Source organism: Psittacula echo, assembly GCF_963264785.1.
Source record: "Psittacula echo genome assembly, chromosome: 5".
NCBI classification, from domain to species: domain Eukaryota; kingdom Metazoa; phylum Chordata; class Aves; order Psittaciformes; family Psittacidae; genus Psittacula; species Psittacula echo.
The window spans coordinates 9,194,990-9,214,832 of NC_137739.1; the positions used below are offsets into that span (position 1 = coordinate 9,194,990).

Genomic DNA, 19,843 nt, shown 5'->3' on the forward strand with positions numbered 1-19,843 from the left:
TTTACAACACTAGAGATGTACTGGTATTGATAACAGAAAAAAGTGCACCCGACAAGTGAATGTACCTATCGTTATTTGAATATTAAACATAAACCCCAAGCAATATATCTAGGTATCTACACATATTTAATACAAAAATGAATTCTAGCCCTAGGTTTTAAGCTTAACAGCTGTTTAAAGAGCTTAACAGCTCTTTAAAATCAGCATCCAACAATGCTTAAAGGCAGCTAGTGTTCTGGGAAACCCTGCAGCAAGACAGTATCTTCCACATTACAGAAAAACACGCATCAGAACATTTTACTCTGGTTTGTTATTTCTCCATGGCCACTTCTGCACCAGTGTTACCACTTGTTAGCCAGCTACCTCAGTGCTGCATCACACAAAAACCAAACTGTTGGCAGCCCCACTGCTCTGCTTTGTGGCTGCAGGCCTCGGTTTTCATCCTATTTTGGTACTGCTAGAAATTCGTAAGTTACAGGCACATTTATTCCTTCCTGTTTCTGCAAGATCACACAGATCCCACCAAAACTACTGTGCTCGCTAAGCACCAACAGTTCCAGCAGCCAGCTGCGTCAGAGCTCTCTTACACCCACAAATTTCCTCAGCTACACAGGTTCAGGTTTTAAAGTATTTCATGCACCGGTGTGTTCATTATCAAAAGCGCAGCTCTGGTGTTTTCATGAAACCGACTGAGGTTTTATTAACTTTTTTAACTTTTAAACCCATGAATTATTTCCGCTTTTTATTAACCATGAAAGTTTGCTCGCATCTTAATGACATGAGAGAATAAGACAGGTGATTTCCAGCACGGCAGTGTATATATGGAGGAAACCTTCTGGCATCCTAATGCTCTAATTACTGCCTATCACTTTTGTTGATGAACCTCACATGAGGTTTCATTTCTAGTTTTCTCAGGACTATAACCCATCAACCACATCAAAACTTAGAACTGGGTATATTTGTGTTAAAAGAACAACAGCCTCAGGAGAGCAGGTCTTCCACAAACAGAAAATTAGCTCATTTTAAACAATTCTGAAGAAAAACGAACTATGAACATATTTTCCTTTTCTCTGGCAGAGAAAGAGTGCCTGTTTTATCCTTCCTTTTCACAACAAACACCAGACTAAGCTATTCCATGTCCCACGTAGTGCAATTTCTTTAGCAGTACACCGAGTTTTCCTGCAGAAATACTGCACGTCGCAATAAGCTGTCTTTAGTTTGCAGCCCTTAAGCACCCTGTCTACTTCTGAAGGGCCAGTGAAAGAAGCAGCTAAACTGTGCCAGTAACCTGTGATGTAAACTCAGGCTCACGGTACGAAACCTTCATCTGGTTCCGCTCCTTCAGCTGCTCCTTCCTCCGAGCAGGGGGGATGAGGTTATCAAACCCACCCACCACCTCGCTTAGGGGCAAGACCCGCTCCGGGGCCGCCCGCTCCCTCGGCCGCCTTCCTCACGGACCCCGAGGGCCCGCTGCCGTGTGGCAGCCCCCCGTCACCGCCCCGGCACCCCGCAGAGCCCAGGGTAACGCCACTGCGTTGTAAATCTGAGCTGGACGGCGCCATCTCTCCGGACGGCTGCCAGCAGCACCACAGGCTGCGACCCCACGGCAGCGCAGCCACTGCACCCAGCGCCCCCCTCCCTCCTGCCACCCTCGGACGTCCCACTTCCCTCAGGCCCTCCAGCAAAAAGAGTCTCGGGAGCGGCGAGCGCTTTCGCTCCCGGAGGGCGAGGCTTCCCCCTCCGGCACACTCGGGCGTTCTCCGAGCCCCCTCCACCCCTCAGCCCCTCGGCTGTGAGGGGCGCTGACCATGACGGCTGCCCCACACACCGAGGGACCCAAAGCCCCTCAGAGCCCGCTACCCACCACCCTTCGCCTCACCAGGGAAAGGCAGCCATCTTGCCGCCGTTCACATGACACCGCAGCCGGGCGGTGCCTTCCGCCGGCATTTCCCGCCCAGCCCCTCGCCTCAGGGCCGGCGGCTGCCCCGGCGTGGCCGGTGAGAGAAACGCGGTTCTTGTCAAAGACGGTAAAGTTTATTGTGCAGTATGTTGTAAGTAAAAAGCAAGACTGGTGAAAACGAAATAAAGTACAAAAATAAATACACTTTCATAACGATGTCACAGTTCCACACAAAATAAAAAGATAAATAGGTATAAATACAAAACACCAAGTACAAAAAACAAATTCTGGCACTTGTCAAGAAGAAAGGCCTCGTGAAAGTTAAAAAAACCCTTGTGCTAGAATGGTTTAATACACACACTGGAAGCATGCTTAAAGTAAGAGAGGTTTTAGATGTGAAACCTGAACGGAAGGCAAGCATTCATTCTCACCAACACTTAAACTAAACCTAATTTTACATCAACATATCACCTATGCTAATAATAAATACAGCACATAAATCATCCCTTAAAAACATCCACCTTTAGCACCGATATACCAACAGCACATCTTGTCACCTGTGACACAGGTTACTCTCGTCACTGTAAATTTTTCCCTTCGAGCTGTTTTCCACTCCTAAGGAAAGGTGGGAACCAAACTGGAGTTTCCATGGGGGAGCGGGAAGCTTGCCTCAGGCATTTCCAGCATCACATCTGGAATTTTGAGGATCACAGCGTTTGTATGGGGGCATCAGGTCCTCCACTGGTGAAAACTCTTAAATTTGCACCATGAGGAATCCCCACCGCAGGCTCTTAAATAAACACCACAGTAAAGAGCTGCCAAGCAGTGGTGTTCTTCAAAGTGTTCAGGTGGCATTTCCTCCATTCTCCAGGTGTGCAGTTCGGGTAACTTACTGTATGGTGTAAAACGTGTGTTCTGAACAATGTCACCAGCTGCAGAGCACACACGTGGTGGCAGACGAAAGCCACAACCAGTGCCACAAGCAAGACAATTCACTCATTGCTGCTCTGAAAACACTCTTCCTCACCCCACCATCAATGTTCCTCTTTCACGCTATTTAACACAAGGAAATTTTTGGTTAGCCTTCTTATAGCCATTTAAATATGTTACAAAGCCTTCAAAGTCAGGGTGTTGCACTGTATCCGTACTGCGAAAGTAACAATATGCAATCCATTTCACATTCTGTTAGTCAGTTCTCTACTACTACTGTTGCAGAGCAAAGCAAGCCCTGCGAAGACACACACAGCCAAGCTTTTCCTTACCAATTCCCTATTAATGTGCCCAGTTAATTAAAAGAAGTTATAGGATTCTGCTCAAGTTGAAGGATGCTATCCATCAGGAGAAAAGCCAAGGCAAAATATAAGCACAATCTTTTCATATTAGATTTTCACAAACACGAGATTGTGTTTGCTGGGATTTGATAGGGACATTTTTCCTCCTTGGAATCATTATTTCACTACAACGGCCTATCAGATCATGGTAGAAGAGAAACTGCCCAGAAAAATCGTGACTGTCATCAATGACACAAAAGACATCTGAATTATTATTATGGACAATCACTTGTAAGTCTGAAATGGTAAAACAATTAAAATTTGCCTTCTGAAATTTTTGTAGCACATACACTTCTCTTCATCTTGGTCAAAAGTTGTTTCCATTAAGAAAATGCTGTAGACAGCAAGGAAAAAAAAAATCCTAGGACTCTTTCAGCACATCAGTTTGATCTACCTCACGTATAAAAGCACTGTTTCAGTATAGTCTTTGAAAGTACCTCTGTCTGGCGAGCAGTGAATCTGGATCCATGTCTGTCCAACTCAGCAGAAATGCAAAACATTTAGGCCATTAGTATTTAAATTGAGGTAATCTCAGTCATACACAGAAATTGTGATTTTAAGTAATGCAAAAAGCGTGTGTCAGACACAAGAATTAAGAGTGGGAAAAAGTCACAAATTAATGTTGCCCTGTGGTGGTCTTTAAATAAACAAGATTAATAATCTTATGTGCATGTAGCAGTACGAATATATAAGTTTTAGCATGCAATTTTTCCACAGGTATTCAAGCTTCACAGCCCTTTATTACTTCAATATGATTGTATTAACGTGTCATCATCTGGAAATGACAAAATATGTTTATAATTTCTAAATATACATATACGCATAGGAGACGCAGTATTTCAATCACTGCTGAGAATGCCATCATTAAAGAACAGCCATTTTATCCCAGTGAGTGCTGCCTTCTTAAATTGTCACAACATTTGGCTTCTTTCTTTGGGTTCTTCCTGCATATGCTCCTAAAAATGAAGTAGAAACATTACCATTTTATAATAAATAGTACTGTTTTTTTTAACAGGATTATCCATCAAATATAGCTGAAAAAGTGTAGGACAATTTATATATTTTTAAGCTTTATTATATATCCAGTGGCTACTTTTAAAATGTCAGTTTTCATAATGTTACACCTAAAATGCCTTACAAAAATTACCTATGGGTTTGAAAGTAATGATATTTTGTAATATTTCCTTCCTCAGTAATTATTCCATCTTCTTTTCTGCTACTTTAAAACATCTACAACTATAAATTTTTTATAGCACACCTGTCACATTACCAAGACAGAGATTAAATGACTGACAAGTTTAACTATGCCACATATTACTTTAAAACAACCTATCAATTAAAAAATATTATAAAAGTAAAATATTTAAGATAATTCTTTCCTTTTCTCCAGCTGCCACATTAATAAATCAAGAGACAGTTGTAGGTTTCCACAGGTTCCATATACACAAAGTGCAGTATGAGTAAGGTCATCAGGCAGGGCCCTTACAAAAGTGAAGGTGCTCAAGTATCAAAATAATAACAAATAAATCTCTCCACATGAAACAAATATATACACAGATTTATATGTTTATGAAGCCATACTGTACTATGCATAGCACAAATATCTTCCAGTAATAAGGGTTTAGCGCTGCAGGCTGCTAAGAAGTAGCACAGCTCAGCATTCACTAGGTTCAGGCAGCTACCGAGTGCCCAGCAGTGTGAGCAGACATTCACACAAAGCAGTGACAATCATACCATGTGGTGCAGAGCAGTGGAAATGGAAGACAGCCATGGAGAGAAAGAGTTACCAGGCAAATACATGAATATAACAAAGTACATGCCAGTCCTTTTTAGGCTCTTCAGCTACTCTTTCTCAGAGTTGGAGTGGTTACTCACAGTTGTCCGAGGGCTACATTCAGCACAGTGCAGAGCAGCTTTGGAAATGCCCACAGAGACCTCACCCTGTCAGGATCCCTCACATCTGAACACTGTTTCCCACTACACAAACAGGCATTTGTGCTGGCCCAACACTTTCCAGTGCTGTACTCTTCAGCTCACCTGTGATCTTGTAGGACAAAACAACCAGGCTGACAGGCATGATGCTTTGTTGGTGATGTAACACTAGCTCTTCACTTTCCTCCAAGTTACATAAAAATCTCCCACACATAAGAATACAGTATAGAGAAGCAGCCTCTCTCTTATGGTATACAATTGACCTGCTGCTCACACAGAGCAAGCCTGATGCCTTCCTGCAGTGCTGGCCCAATTTAACACACTTCATAGCACATCCCATCTCACACAGGCCATCTGCTCCCTGGTCAGCCCACACAGGCATGCGGGAAACACCACACTTGGCCAAGTGCTTCTGCCACCCAAATACTCTATATGCCTCATGCCCTCTTTTCCACAACACTTAGTCAGACTGGGCAAAAACAAAGGAGATTAATAGGTCTAGTTGTATCAGCAGCCTGATCTCAAACACCTTTTTAATACAATCAGACCACATTAAATGCCACCCTGGTACAGCTTGCAGGCTCCTGACTGAACATCTCTGTGCTATTTAAAATATACTTTCTTAAAAACTCAACAAAAAAAACTCTTTATAGATCTATTAGTTTGTACTTTTCTCTTTAGAACAGAACTTTGAAGGAGTACAAAACAACAAAAAATAAATTTAGGGTCACTAGCTGATTCCTGAATGAGATGCCTTCTTGCCAGAAAAAGACAACCACCAATTGGAGTGGTATTAAGATACAAAGCACTTTGTAGACAGAAGTTAAAACAATCAGAAAAATGAAAGAAGAAAAAGAAGAGTTGGATGAGTACAGTCTTGTTTTTCTTCTGAAGGTTTGTCTTGTATCTAATTTGAATGTATTTATAATAGCTGTATTCTACTAATCCTCCTGCCCTTTTGCCCCTGTAATAGACACAATTTAACTGGGAGTCAGGGATGAATGAAGAAAAGAAATTAAAAATATTATGGGTTAGGAGTACAGCAGACTGGCATAGTTACAGGTAAAAATAAATCTCCGTATTGCCTGGACCAAGCTGCTGCTACAAGTCTTTGTTTTCTGACATGCACAACTTCTACTACAATAAGAGAAGCATATGTATTCGTTTGGCTTTTTACATCCTCTTTTCAAACCTCTATTCAACTTACTGCCAAGCCTTTCTTCACTATTCACATTTTATCCATGTATAAAGAAAACAATTTATATTTAAATGCATTCAACTTAAGGTTCTTTCTATTATTGCAAAATTATGGAGATTATTTCTTTCATGCCAAGTGTTCCTCACCTAATAATTTCAGAAGCCATTTTTATTAATACAAGTAGTCTAACCTATTTATAAAGGAGCATATGGAAGTATTGGTATTACAACATGGGAACACATGATGTCCAAACGCTAAATGAGGTTACGTTGTGCAACCAGAACTAGGCAGCATAAAGTTGGTTAGACACTTCTGCTCTAAGTTCCAAGGCCACTACTGAAGGCATTGCACAAGTTTCCAGGTACTCAACAAACATCAATAAGGAAAGGCAAAGAGAAATTTAGAGATATAAACCAAAGCATTCTTTTCATTGCCAAGTATCAACTGTTACAACTTCAATAATCATGACTGAAATAAACTCAGAGATTAGCAGAGCAGCACACTCTGCCGACACAGAGAAAGAATGCTTTAACTGGAGGTCTGATGCCAGAGGCAAATGTAAAAAACGCTGTATATCATTATGAGCTGAGCATGAATTATATGAAATTGGGGAGGGCATCCAAATCTCAAACCAGTGATGAACCTGACACTGACATCACCCTTACACCACTACTCTTTTACAACCTTTGTAACTGGTACACGTATTGACTATTTTGTTGTCTTCTGCAGCACTCACATTTACTAGTCAATAGAAGACACAGTTTTGCAAGCTTGAGATGAAAACTTCCCTTAATGACTACCTCTGGTTGCTAAAATTACATTGCTTACTTAATTTTCTTCTTTATATTTCAGAGAGATTATTTACAACCTTTGCTAGTTTTGCTGGAGTGTCACTTGAGTGCAAATGAACAACTGCCTTGCTCCACTTTAGTGGTGACAGCACCACTAGGAGAACAGAAAAATAAATGAACAAACCTTGTTTGTAAACTCCATGTTTGCTTTTTTATTTTCACCTCTTCAAACTGAAATGCTACAGATGTGTTTGCCTAGTGTCTTATGGTACATCCTTCTATAGCCACTTCTCTTGGCTTCACAAAGTACTATGGAAAGACCAAACACTATGGGAAAACATCACATTTAAACAGTACACACTGCACTAAACCTCGCAGATACTCCCTGCCAGCACCTGCTCCAGGGCAGTAATAAATAAGAATTTCCCTTATCAAAAAAGGTTTGACACTTAATACATTCAGTAGGATGCTAGATTAAGATTCTAATCCATTATCCATTCAAATAATCCGTAAGTCTATTTTGACTACTATGAGCTTTTCAAACAGTTAGACTGAATATACCTGGCAAACTTTTTTACGACTGGGCATCTGGTGAGTGAAAGCAAATGAGCTGTGCTGCGCATTCTATATACTATGTTTATAGAATTTGAAAGTGGATGGTTAAGTTACCAGCGTGTTTGTTTAAAGAGATAGGTTAGATTTAAGACATAGCAAAGCAGGTGCACAAGAAAAGGAAACAATATATTGCCCATTTACTTTTTCTAGATACCAACAACATATTTACTAGAAGATCCAAGCATCAGTTTTCTACACACCTGAAACAGCCTTGTTAGACATTCTGCTCTCTGAGGCCTTCTTTCTATTTTGCTCAACCCCCTTCACTGAGGTCTTAGGGGTTCTAATTAAATATAAAAGAGTTAATAAGTCACTTGCAACAAAGTTGAAAGGCTGTATCCAAACATATAAAGACACTATCAAACTGTGTTTGGCATGAAAACATTTTTACAGTGTTCCACAGAGCCTCCTCCTGAGTACAATTCCTATTGACGTTATTATGGCCTACATAGATACATTAAATAGGAGAACATCTCCCCATGAACAGATTTTTAAAGCTCTATTCAAGAAACTGATTCAGTTCAGGTACTGAATATAAAAATACACATATTTCATTACGTGGAAGCGAAGCTTCGTGGAATGAATGTTACAAATAGAAATGTTGGAACACAGTGTAAATGGAGACAATACACAAGAGGACGAGAACACTATTTTCTTGCAGTATAAGGTAAAACAAAGCTTCATCACTCTCTCCAAATACTGTGAGAAGTATTTTTACTTTGCACAAAAGTTGCACCAGTATGTGTAAATATTATTCAGAAATCAGCGTGCTCTTACGCTTTGCTTTACTTTCATATTCAGGCTGTAAAATGCTGTGCCCTTACCCTTGTCTGCAAAGAAGCCTGTGAACTGGGGCATTCTGTCCTTGGTTGGGTTGAAGTACACTGGTAAAATACAAACCTTTATTAGTTCTTTTTCCCTTCTTAAAAAAAGACCAAACAAAACAAACCAAAAAAAACAAACCACAAAACCAAACCAACCCAAAACTCATAAGGAATACTGAATTCCAACATAGATCATGTTTCACATAACACATTTCAGAAAGACCAATGGGTTCTGTAATGCAGATGACTTGTAGGCAAAAGTGGATGGAATTAAAGTTCCAGAATAGGATTACTACTCCTGCTATTTAAAACAAAGAAACAAGAAAGAACACAGATAATAAAACTCCTCAACAGTGCCTTGGGGTCCTAGGCACTGATAAGAATATACAGGAAAAAAGGACTGAATCGCGTAAACTAGTCACTGAAGGTTGAACTGTGTTAGTAGACAGCACATCTTCAAAGCTTTTGGGTAAGCATGGGATAAAAATTGGTTTTAAGGGATGCCAAGTATTTTTATATTAGAGAAAGGTGCAGACAGGCCTCGTAAGAGAGCAGCTGCTGTCTTCCTGGATAGCAAGTACTGAACACTGTAATTTCTGTGATCTAAAGAAACCATCACACAATCTAGGAGCAAGAACATCACATCACAGCAGAAAACTGCTTCTTTTCTGACAGCTTTCCAAAGATAAGCATATCAATGATTACACTGCAAAGTAAAAGGTATTAAAATAAGCAGTGTCAAACTGAAGCTTAAGAAATACTAACAGTGTATCTTGAAGAAAAACGTTGAACCTGAACACAGACATTTGAAGCCATAAATAAATAATTTCTGAATTATTTAGAAATCTTCATCTTCACTCACCGGCTTTCAGGAGTTTTTTGTTTTATGATTATTTTTTTACTCGGCATTCCCATTTCTGAAGCCCTAGAGAAACAAAAGTATAGAAATATATTTAAATCATAAAATCATCATTTAGGTCTTGAATGGAAACAGTAAGAGAAAGCCTACAACAGGATCTACAGCAGTACTACAGATCACCACTTTTTACTCTCAAGCAAGTGCCACGCAACTGTTCAATCCACTGTGTTGCAGAACACCACCTGCTACCATCCCCTCAAAAACCTTTGGCAGAGATACTCCATCAAGTATTTCTGTTGCTAGGCACTTTAGAAAGACTGCTAAAATAACTTGGAACAATTTTGCAATTTACAAAATCAACCATAACCTAAGTACTCACCACTAGAAAATAACGTTAAGTGCACAACTTAGAACAAACATTTTTTCTCCCATGCAAACAAGAAGTCTCTTAAAAATAAGGGTGAACTACTATCACTAAGACAGCACACACCCACAGACAGATTTTTGTCCATTCTTCCTGGGAGATATGTTAGTTTGCAAAAAAGCTCTTACTCCAAAAAAGTCTTTTCACTACTTCCAATGCCTCCTACTCATCCTCTTGCCACCCACCACCACCCACCACCACCACAAAAGGAGAAAACTGCACATACTTCATGTACTTCTTCCTGTCCAGAGATTTCTGTGTAGCTGTTGAAAGTGTCACTCGCTCTCTTGGGCTCTTTATTTTATCCTAAAAAAGCAAAAGAACCGACAAAACCAACACTGTTTTCAGTACTAATTTCACATGCAGCCTCAATTCAAGGGTTTTTTTCTCTTTTAAAATTCAAGGATGTCTCATATTCCCAGGTTAAAAAGGTTTGTGTGCCATAACAAATTCTTGTTAGGGACTTTCTGTTATTATTTTCATCAACTTTTTAATTCTCGCTTTTTATACATCTACACTTTAAAAGTTTCAACATAATAATTCCTACTGCACTGACCTCTTTTTTTCCTTTTTTTTAATCTGAAGAATAAAAAGCATAATTAAACAACTTAGATCTTAAAAACTTTTTTAAATAATTAAACAACTTAGATTTTAAAAACTTTTTACTGGCTGAGGAAGAACCTTCTAAAAGCAAAATGGTTCAGTACTGAAAATCCTTAACAGTTCACATTCTCTTGAATATAACACACCATTTGCCTGAGCATCTTCTCTTTACGAACTTCACGATCATGACGCAGAATATTCATTCTTTCAGACACCTCCATTGTAAAAAAGATGTCATAGATGTCATACAGAGCAGCTCGCAGCTGGAAAGAATAATTAACATTTATTAACATTTTAATAAAGTAACGTGTCAGGTTTTGATCAAACTCTTCTTGCTTTCAATCTAAACAAAACACTTGAAAAGATAATTCTGGTATCTCTCTTAATGTGTCAGCACAAAACTGGAATCTTCTCTTCACAGCCATATTTTAAAGTTTTTACTTTAAACAAAGTCACCCTGAAGGTTTTAGGTATTTATACTACAAAAGCAGAATAGCTAGGAAAGAAAAAAAAAGGGGGAAAAGAAAAAAGCTTAAATTGTGTCACCTGAGCCATGACTCTTTCATGAAGGGATGCATCTTGTGCAGAAACACTTCCTCTTTTTAATGGGGCTTCGGACTGAAAATTTTTTATGAACTCCATTGTATCCTGGGGAAGACAGGAAAACAAGATTAAGCACCAACCATCATCCCTCGCAACAAAGAAATCATTACAAACAGTATTGTTGGACACACAGTCTTTGACTTGGGCCTTATGACACTGCAGTGCAATACATGTTCAAGTGATAGACATGCCAAAATTCTTCTGAAAGCAGAAAATGCATCATTTCATGTGTCATGAAGACAGGAACAAAACCAAACAGGAGGTGAAGCTGCACAATATAAAAATGCTGATCTTACTTTTACAGTTTGCTTCAGATGTTTCAGTTTTTCTGTCTGCAGGAGTCTACGAGTGAGAAAGCCCTTTGCCACAGCAGTGATCTTATCGAACTTCATTTGTATCTCGGGACTGAAAACCTTAAAGTAAAAAAAGAAGCATATTCGACATATTTGATTAAAAAAGCCAAGAATTATGCATTTTCACTCAACTAACATCAATCATGTGATCGAAATTTTGAGGTGAGAAACAAGCTGTTTATGATAAAGTTTTGGCTGTGCCAGAAGTACCCACTTACAAGAACTACAGGGTTTTAAAGCTATAAATAGCTTTTTTTTTCCTTACCTGAGTCCACCTAGTTTTGATCCTGTTACTTGGCCTAGATACAGAGGTTTTTATAACTCCAGTGCCTGATGGTCCCCAGAGAAAGAATGACGTTTCACTTGTTGTAGCAAAGGTGCTAGGTGTTGTAGTATGAGCAAAACCTGCATGCAAAGCAGAAAGTACAGTTCAACCTACATTTTTGTCCATAAAGTAATGACTGTGTGTGCATACACACCTCTGAGGCAGCAGCTTTGTTTACAAGGTCTATTGGAAGAAGCAATCTGAGTATTTCTGATGCATTTCCTAGCAAAATTTGCTGAACAGAAGACATTTCATTTCAAAACATTTCATAACGCCCCAGAACCAGTGAGAGGTGTTCCAACAGCTATAGCTGTACTTTCTTGCATTCAAGACCCCTTGGCAGAGCCCCTCTAATCCTCCTACACAAAGGAGAACACCTGTCACGCTGCTGGGCAGCTACATGGCATGAGAATTAACCTTCTGTGACATGATGCATATCCACATGCACATCCTTGACCAAATGAGTTTTCTCTCAGCCTGTTGTCCTCGAATATGACCTATAACAATTATATAACAAATGCAGTACATGGCACAGTACAAGGATGGCTGAAACTGTGCTAAATGCCATCTAGACAAAGATGCAACACAGAATTTGTTTTACATGTGCTGGAGACAGCTGGAGGCAGCAGCTGTCCACATGATCCTTACCAACAAGTATTCCAGGGCAGGAACACTGCTTTTATCAATACAGTGGGGCACCTCGTCCCATCAAGAATTGTAGACCAAAATATATTACAACATTTAATCTACGTTCTACCCAGTCAGTTTTACCAATGCTGGTAGAGTTTGCATTATGGACCGTCTCCAGCTGAGACTGCACACTTTCCAGCAAGCTGCTTTCGCTTTTTTTCCTCCACTCCAACTCCATCCTGCTGTTAATGTTCACTTTGGAAATTTCTATTTCTGTTGTAGCAACCTTCTTCCCTTGCAACTTTCTCTCCTGCTCTTCCAGTTCCTACAAAAGAAAGAATTAAGTATGAGACTATTTTTCTACCTCTACAAAGCAACAGAACATACATTCTTACACCAACTGCTTTCTGACAAGCTGCAACATAACACACATGCCATTTGCTTAGAATTTTTCCTCTTTTTACCTTACCTTCTGCAATTTCTCCTGTTCTCTCTCTTGCTCAGCTATCAGAATCGACAGTTGTTGTGCATGCTGTTCCTCAAGTCTCTTCCTCATTTCTTCAAAGGCCAACATTTTAGTTTTTAAAATCTCCTCTGAGAAGATACATTACAAAGAATCAAGTATTAAATAATTTCTATATGATCTTTGCCATGGACATAGATACTTTTAACAGAAGGATTTTGCATCATCAGTAAAAATGTACAACAGATCTTTGCTATCAGGTTTCCGTTACGTATTGCAAAGAACCTTGATATCATGTTTCTACAATGTCTTGCGAAGAACCTCATCAGTTACTGCAGTCCTTCAAAATATTTGCATGTCCACATTAGAGGGATAAGCATGTGAATGGACCAGCAGTAATTCCATCTGAGCCTATAGTAAAATGAGGTCACAAAAAAACTAGCTCTAAAAATAGCACACCTGCACCTACTTGGGTGAATTATGTCAATCCAGCTTGATTTGGTAGAGGCACATACAGATATAACAGTCTTGAATTTGAACAAAATACCTATACAGTGATTTGCAACCCATTAAAAGGCATTTTAATATACACAGGCTATCTTTAGTGATCTTATTTAAACCTCGTGGAATAAGACATAATTTTCTTAGCAAAACCAAATTCAGATTTCTACATTCAAACAGGAAATTACTATTTGTGCTGTCAAATGATACCATTGAGAATACAGAATTGACAAAACTGATACACAATGTTTTAGCCAATGTTTCCTCATCAATTGTTTTCATCAAGTATTTGTTACAAATAACTGTTGTAAGACTTTTAACTCCAAGTGGCTCCTAAGACAGCCATTACTCCATCCTGTAGCAGTTAAAAACAGCTCACGTAGCAAGCTGAATTTCAGAATGTGTCATTACTTAAAAATGAGAGAAGTAATGAGGTTACTGAAAAAAAGGTAATTTACACTAGACAAAATTTAAGCTTTTTAATATATGCACATACTTAGGAACACCAATGACAAATGATCATTGGGGTTTTTTCCAAAAGATTTATAAACTGAGAAGTGTAAGAAAAGGCCTCAAGTGCAGGAAATCTTTTACCTTTTGCCATATTATCAGGGGCTGCAGTCTTGGTAATGTAAACTGATCCCATGGGATACTTCTGTTCCTGCAACCACTGCTTCTCTTGTTCTTCCATTCCAACTGTTAGAACACAGGGACTGTTTTCTTTTTGGCAGTTGTCGGTGTTCAAATCAAGTCTGCGTTTTACCTTTTCAAAACTATTTTCTAGAAACTGCTCATGTGCTGAGGAAACACTTGGAGTGTCCACCTGCTGTTGCATATTCTTGGTCTGCATTAGTAGTGGAGATGGGTCTTCTACATCGTACGACTTATTGAGTTCTACTGGAGAATTACATTTTGTATTTTCTAGCAGACTAGATGGGTTGGTTTCATTTGCAGGCAGGAGCTTCTGCATGACTGTAGACTGGCTGCTGTCAAATGGCTCATTCAGTTTTGCAGCAACAACATTAGTGCTGGTCTCTACTTTATAGGGGCCTCTGGTGTCCATCACTAGCTGTCCTTCCACTGTAGTTGACAATGTTCCTTTGCTTTCAAAGAGCCCAAAGGAATGGCGATTCGGCCTGCCAACTCCCAACCCATCATAAGGGCCTGAAGAATTCCTGTTGACACCAGGAACTCTGCCAGGGCAAGCCATAGTGAAGTCCACCATGAACTTTGGCACTGATTCAGACACGTTGTTTTTGTCTGCAATATCTTGCATGATTAAATCCATCGCTCTACCCTTGCCTTTAGGACTCAATTCATAGGCATTCACTGGGTTATTTATAACTATGTGTCCCATTGATAAAGGTCTCGGGCGCCTCCGGTGCATTTTAGGGCTCATGCTTGGCTCTGGGCATGGCAATTTGGCATAAGAGCCTGTGAGGCTCCTGACAATGCTACTATCACGATCAAACACAGAAGTCTTTTTAAATTCTTCATCTGAATCTGAATCCACCAGTGGAGGTGTTCCAACTCTCATTGGTATGTCCACTTTAGAAAAACTGGATAAAGCGGACATACTTGTGTTAGTTGTATGAGTAGAGGCACCTTGGAGAAGGGTATTTGATTTATTAAGACTAGGCTTATCAAGTGTCACAGCACTGCAACTTCTGCCTGCAAGCTTTGTTCTTTCTTTCACAGAGTCAGCTGTTTTAACACCATCATTTTCTTTATCTGAATGACTTTCACTCATACTCCTTTTTGAATTACTTTTTGAGCTACGCTTGGTTTGCTCTTTCTCTATGCACTCCCTAGATTTCTTCATCAGGTTCTGAAGACTCATTACACATGGATCTTGGACTTCCTCATCTGACAGCGATGCTCCTAGTCTCTCCTGCTTTTGCAAAGCAAACGAAGCAGGCTTATTATGCACATTGTCAGGAGATGCAGCCCTTGGACAAGGTACATCTTTTGAGACATGGCTCTCACTTTGCTTTGAAATAACATTTTCTTCTTCTGCTTTAACTACTTCTGTCACATTTGGTGTCACCTGCCCAATAGCATCTGATGCCTTAAGATCTGGTGTCTTTTCAAGCACTGTAGAACTATGCCTTTCAGAAGAACATGTCGAAGTGCCATCTGATAGAACTGTGAAGTCAGCTGAAGCTTTTGTATCTGAATCAGGGCAAGTATTCTCAGCCTCCTGTGTGTTCACGTCACTCACACTAGGTCGTCTCCTGGTCTGTAAATAAAAAATTGAAAAATACGACATATTTTCAATTAAATCTCAGATTCTCAGATTCCTGCAAGCTTCATCTGACTTTATAAAAGAATACTATCACCTTAAAACCAATACAGTTCAACTGTTACCAATTTCCTAGAAATTCCTTAAAATAGAAAGCTCTTTTCAATGAGAAACAAATTATCTGAATTAAAATCTAAATTTGAATAATGATCCACTTAGAATTTTTACTGATACCAAGTAAGAGTACAAAGATGCTCTTTTCTTCATAAGGTAATCTGGATATATTAAAATCATTTTATGGCTTGAAAATATCTTGCAAGATTCCTCTTAAAACATGAAAACATGTTTACAGTAAGAAATTTAATTGAAAAAAATCACCATGAAATATAGATAAACCTATAGATAACTAAGAACAAATCTACATAATTCCTAACAAAAATAGTGGAACTAAAATCTGTTCATTTCTTCACTAATCCAGGGAAAAAAAAGAGTTTTCACTTGTAAAGTAGTTGGAAAACCACCTTTATTTAAGTATTATATGCTACTTCTAGCCAGCATCTGTTTAAAAGGATTTTCACACTACAATTATCCTACAGGTTATTCTGTGTGTTGCGACTCAATTATTAAGGGGACACCTTCAGAAAAAAAGAACAGGCTAACTTTTTTTTGTTTTGTATTCCTGATCTGCTCTTCCAGTCCCAAGCCACGTGAGTGTTGCCATGTACAGTCCAGTTAACAATGCAAACCACAAAGTTTTGTTTGCCACCTTAGCAACCCAACAAATCCAGTGTTAACTGTATTTGCTTAAGCCACACGTTAATTTAAAGACTGTACTACAACTGTTTCAAAGGAAAATAGTATCTCAATTAGATGTATTTAATAGCTTTTTCAATTTCAGCCTCTAGTAAATTCATCAGTGAAGCAGCAAAGAAGACAGCTGCAGTAAAATTCAAAGCACACAGAATTGCAAGTTGTTATGAAGGTAATTGTAATTCTGTAAGGTTGAATATAGATTATTTTCTGATTAAACTGTAAGCTTGCAACTACAGCAAGCTCTAACACCTGGAGGTGAGGTAAGTTGTTCACTTGTTTTTACTGTTTAGTTGTTTCAACAGATACAAAAGCAACAGTCAGACATCTGGTGTAGTCTGCCTTTTGCATATACCAACAAAAGCAGTGAAAAGCAAGTTCCATGCATGATAATGAATGTATCACTAAATAATCCATTATCAGGTCACATAGCATGAAGCACTAGCACGTACTGGTTCTGGAGAGTTAACTGCTATCAATTTCACGGCAAATACTTAAACCCCAGCACTTTCTCAAAATGCCTGTAAGGAGATGTTTTCTGTAAAGCTGTAAGGTGTCTTTGGACTAACACTACCTGAACATTATCTAGAATCTCCTGAACACGATTCAATAAAGCTCTTTTCCGGGAGTTCTGTCTCCAGGTCTCTAGGTCCAGTGCTTTCTGTTTATATTGCTGTATTTCCTTTTTCTTTTCAACGCTAAGCTGCAAAACAGAATGTAAGAAACACAGTTTATATCACTAAATGCAAACTGCAATACAGAATTAAATTAGAAAGAAAAACAAAAGAACAAAACAACAGAACAACAAAAATCACCTGAGACTTTGCACACATTTTAAACAGCAGCTTCTTTTTAACCAATTGTATATTTTTTTCCATGGAAGATCCATAAAACTCCTTCTTGGCACACATGCAAATGAACATGAATTTAAAAGGTTGTTTATAAGAACACTGCATGAACATTACATGCTATAGCACCAACTTCAAATGACACAGGACTGACACTGCAGGACAGGTCTTTTTCAGTCCCCTATAGAAATGGTAAGTTTGGCCATCCTGTGAAGCCCCTCTGCAACTCAAACCCGTACTCAAAATAGTCAGTTCTGTGAAGGACTAGCTCACATGTGCCTTCCTGGAACAGAGGGGAATTTCACAAGAAAGAAATGTATGCAAGCAGTCTGCTGGATCCTTTCAACAATCAGAATCTGAAAATCTTCTGAGTTACAACTTCAGAATATGTGGTTTGGATAAAAGTCAGAAGTAGATCTATAACATACAGCTACAAAAATTAGTCTCACAAAGTTCTACAAAATTTAATACTCTCAAGTCAAATAATACATTTATTTTATGAAACCTTAAAATAACAACTCATCTGTGAATTAAAAGTATTAAGATACACCATTTATTCTCTGATGTATATCTGTATCCTGATTTTTGGACATGGTTGGTACACAGTCTCTCCATTCATACTTCCCATCCCTGAAACAAGGAAGTCAGCTGCATTACTGTGCAAACTACCAACAGTCTTCTGCTTGGCTCTGTTTGCATTAACCATAGAATGAGTTAACATAATTGATGAGTCTGTGAAATACGTTAGAAGAAGCTGCAAACACATACAAGAAAGAAATTTACTTAAAAGCTTTTTAAGTGTCCTAGTATTTCCTATTTGCACTGGGCTGGGTTTTTATGTATTCAACATTTGGAATATAATATTCATATATTTAATACCACAAACACTTTTATTGCCCTTCTGAAGAGAACAAATTTCAAGAAATTAAAGCAAACGTAGTCAATGTAAAAAAAAGAATATTTTACCCCTTTATTTTATCATTTTATTTACTAATATTAAGGCTAGGAATGCCTATAATACAATAAAGAGCAGGCCAGATGATACCTCACACAGAGCTGTACCTTCAGTAGAATCATTACATGCGGACATCAAGGCTCGTGCCAATAGCACAAGTTAGCACAGCAGAGAAGAAGATAATAAATAAATAACAGCCCTTACCAGAGGAGAAAGCACAGGAACTCCATGGAACTGAATTAGGGAGATATTTTTGTGCTGAATAACAAAAGAGGTTTCTCTTTTTAATGCTTCTTCTTGGATTCTGGCAAGATGCTTCTTACAGAATATTTCATAATCCTCCATCTTCATTTTAACAAAGCTACAAAGAATAGTAACATTAGACTTCCATGTACTTCCAAGACCATGAAGGGAAAACAATATCGCAACTAATTCTGTATGGCTCTATTCAGAGAAACAAATTATTCATTAGAAAACCCAAGTAAGTTTCTCTTCTTCCTATCACTAACAAAAGCTAGAAAGCTGTTCTTTTTTTTCCCGTATAAAAATAGAATCTGAATAAATGAGCAAAAAACGATGATCACAGGTACAGAGAGGAAAGCAAGCATCGAGATGATCGATTTACAGAACCACACATGCCACAGACAATCTTCCCAATTTCCATCCAAGACTAAACCTCTAAGGCCTCCCACAGCTATCAGACAGATCTCATCAACTGTAATGAATAAATAAAATTGCAGTAAAAAAATTATAGAAAGGATGGTGTTAAACCAAGACCAGCCTTTATATTTAGGGGTATCTGTCTCTCACCCCCAAGAGCCTCCTCCTCCATACATGCTTGTACACGCCAATGCTTCCACCAAAACCCTAAATTAGCCGTATTTCCCTACAGAAGCCGACATTCCTCACAGTGCCCATGCCGACCGGAGTCAGAACCCAGATCCAGGCATCTCCTGGCAAGGCCTGCCAACGCTTTTGTTCCCTTCGCACACTCGTTCGGCCGATTTCTGCCTGCCCGCCGTCTCCCCACCCGCCCCGCGCGCACCGAGACCTCCACAGGCCGGGCGGCGGCCTCTCCTCTCTCCTCGGCCGCCCTGCGGCACCGGCGGGGCCGGGCCACGACCCCGCGGCCCTCCTCGCCCGCCAGCAGCGTGCCCACCACGGCCGCTGTGCCCTGCACAGCGCCCGCGCTCCCGGCGATTCGCTCGGTACCTGCGCGGGTCCCGGAGGCCCGGCCCGGCCGCCCCGAGCGGCGCCGCCTCCCGGCAACCGAGCCGGACGCAGCACTACAGGCCCCAGCGCGCACTGCGGCCCGCTCCGCTCCGCTCCTCCTCCCGGGCGGTCTTGGGCACGCGGGCGAGGTGCTGGGCTCCCTGCGGCCCAAAGTTGAGGAAGAAAACCCTCTTGGTGTGGGGAAGGGCGGGAGCGCGATCCACAAACCTGTTCACATCACTGAGCCCACGGGACAGACCGGTCGTGTTTGGGTTTGCTCCCGGGCAAAGGCAGCTCCAACGTTCAGAGGCATGAAGTGGCACCGAGGGCCACCCGGGACTGATTCCCAGTGATTCCCACCCATAGGTTTCCAAGAGGAGATCCCTATCAGCACGGGTGAAGCCTATTCAGCTTTATCACACCA

The 19,843-nt window shown here is 39.9% G+C and overlaps 2 protein-coding genes across 6 annotated transcripts in view; both read right to left on the bottom strand.

The window, feature by feature from the left end:
• VPS35L (VPS35 endosomal protein sorting factor like) overlaps positions 1–1,893 on the bottom strand; it is a 56,843-nt gene extending 54,950 nt beyond the window's left edge. The window contains exon 1 of the mRNA XM_080617382.1: positions 1,880–1,893. The gene's annotated coding sequence lies outside the window, so the exon portion shown is untranslated. The remainder of the gene's footprint in view (positions 1–1,879) is intronic.
• A 125-nt stretch (positions 1,894–2,018) lies between these two features.
• CCP110 (centriolar coiled-coil protein 110) lies at positions 2,019–19,493 on the bottom strand. Of its 5 annotated transcripts, none has more exons than XM_080619906.1 (15): positions 19,420–19,493; positions 18,412–18,568; positions 16,979–17,107; positions 13,947–15,591; positions 12,858–12,982; positions 12,530–12,713; positions 11,699–11,838; positions 11,377–11,493; positions 11,024–11,125; positions 10,624–10,740; positions 10,101–10,180; positions 9,454–9,516; positions 8,592–8,651; positions 7,968–8,050; positions 2,019–4,187 (listed from the first exon to the last, which is right to left on the bottom strand). In XM_080619906.1, exons 2-15 carry the CDS (start codon positions 18,556–18,558, stop codon positions 4,135–4,137), a joined length of 3,045 nt encoding a protein of 1,014 aa, XP_080476032.1. In that variant the 5' UTR covers positions 18,559–18,568; positions 19,420–19,493; the 3' UTR covers positions 2,019–4,134. The 5 variants fall into 5 exon arrangements, with proteins under 5 accessions (XP_080476032.1, XP_080476033.1, XP_080476034.1 ...); XM_080619907.1 differs by lacking the exon at positions 19,420–19,493 and adding an exon at positions 19,259–19,372; XM_080619908.1 differs by lacking the exon at positions 19,420–19,493 and adding an exon at positions 19,117–19,191.
• Between the last annotated feature and the right edge of the window lie 350 nt (positions 19,494–19,843).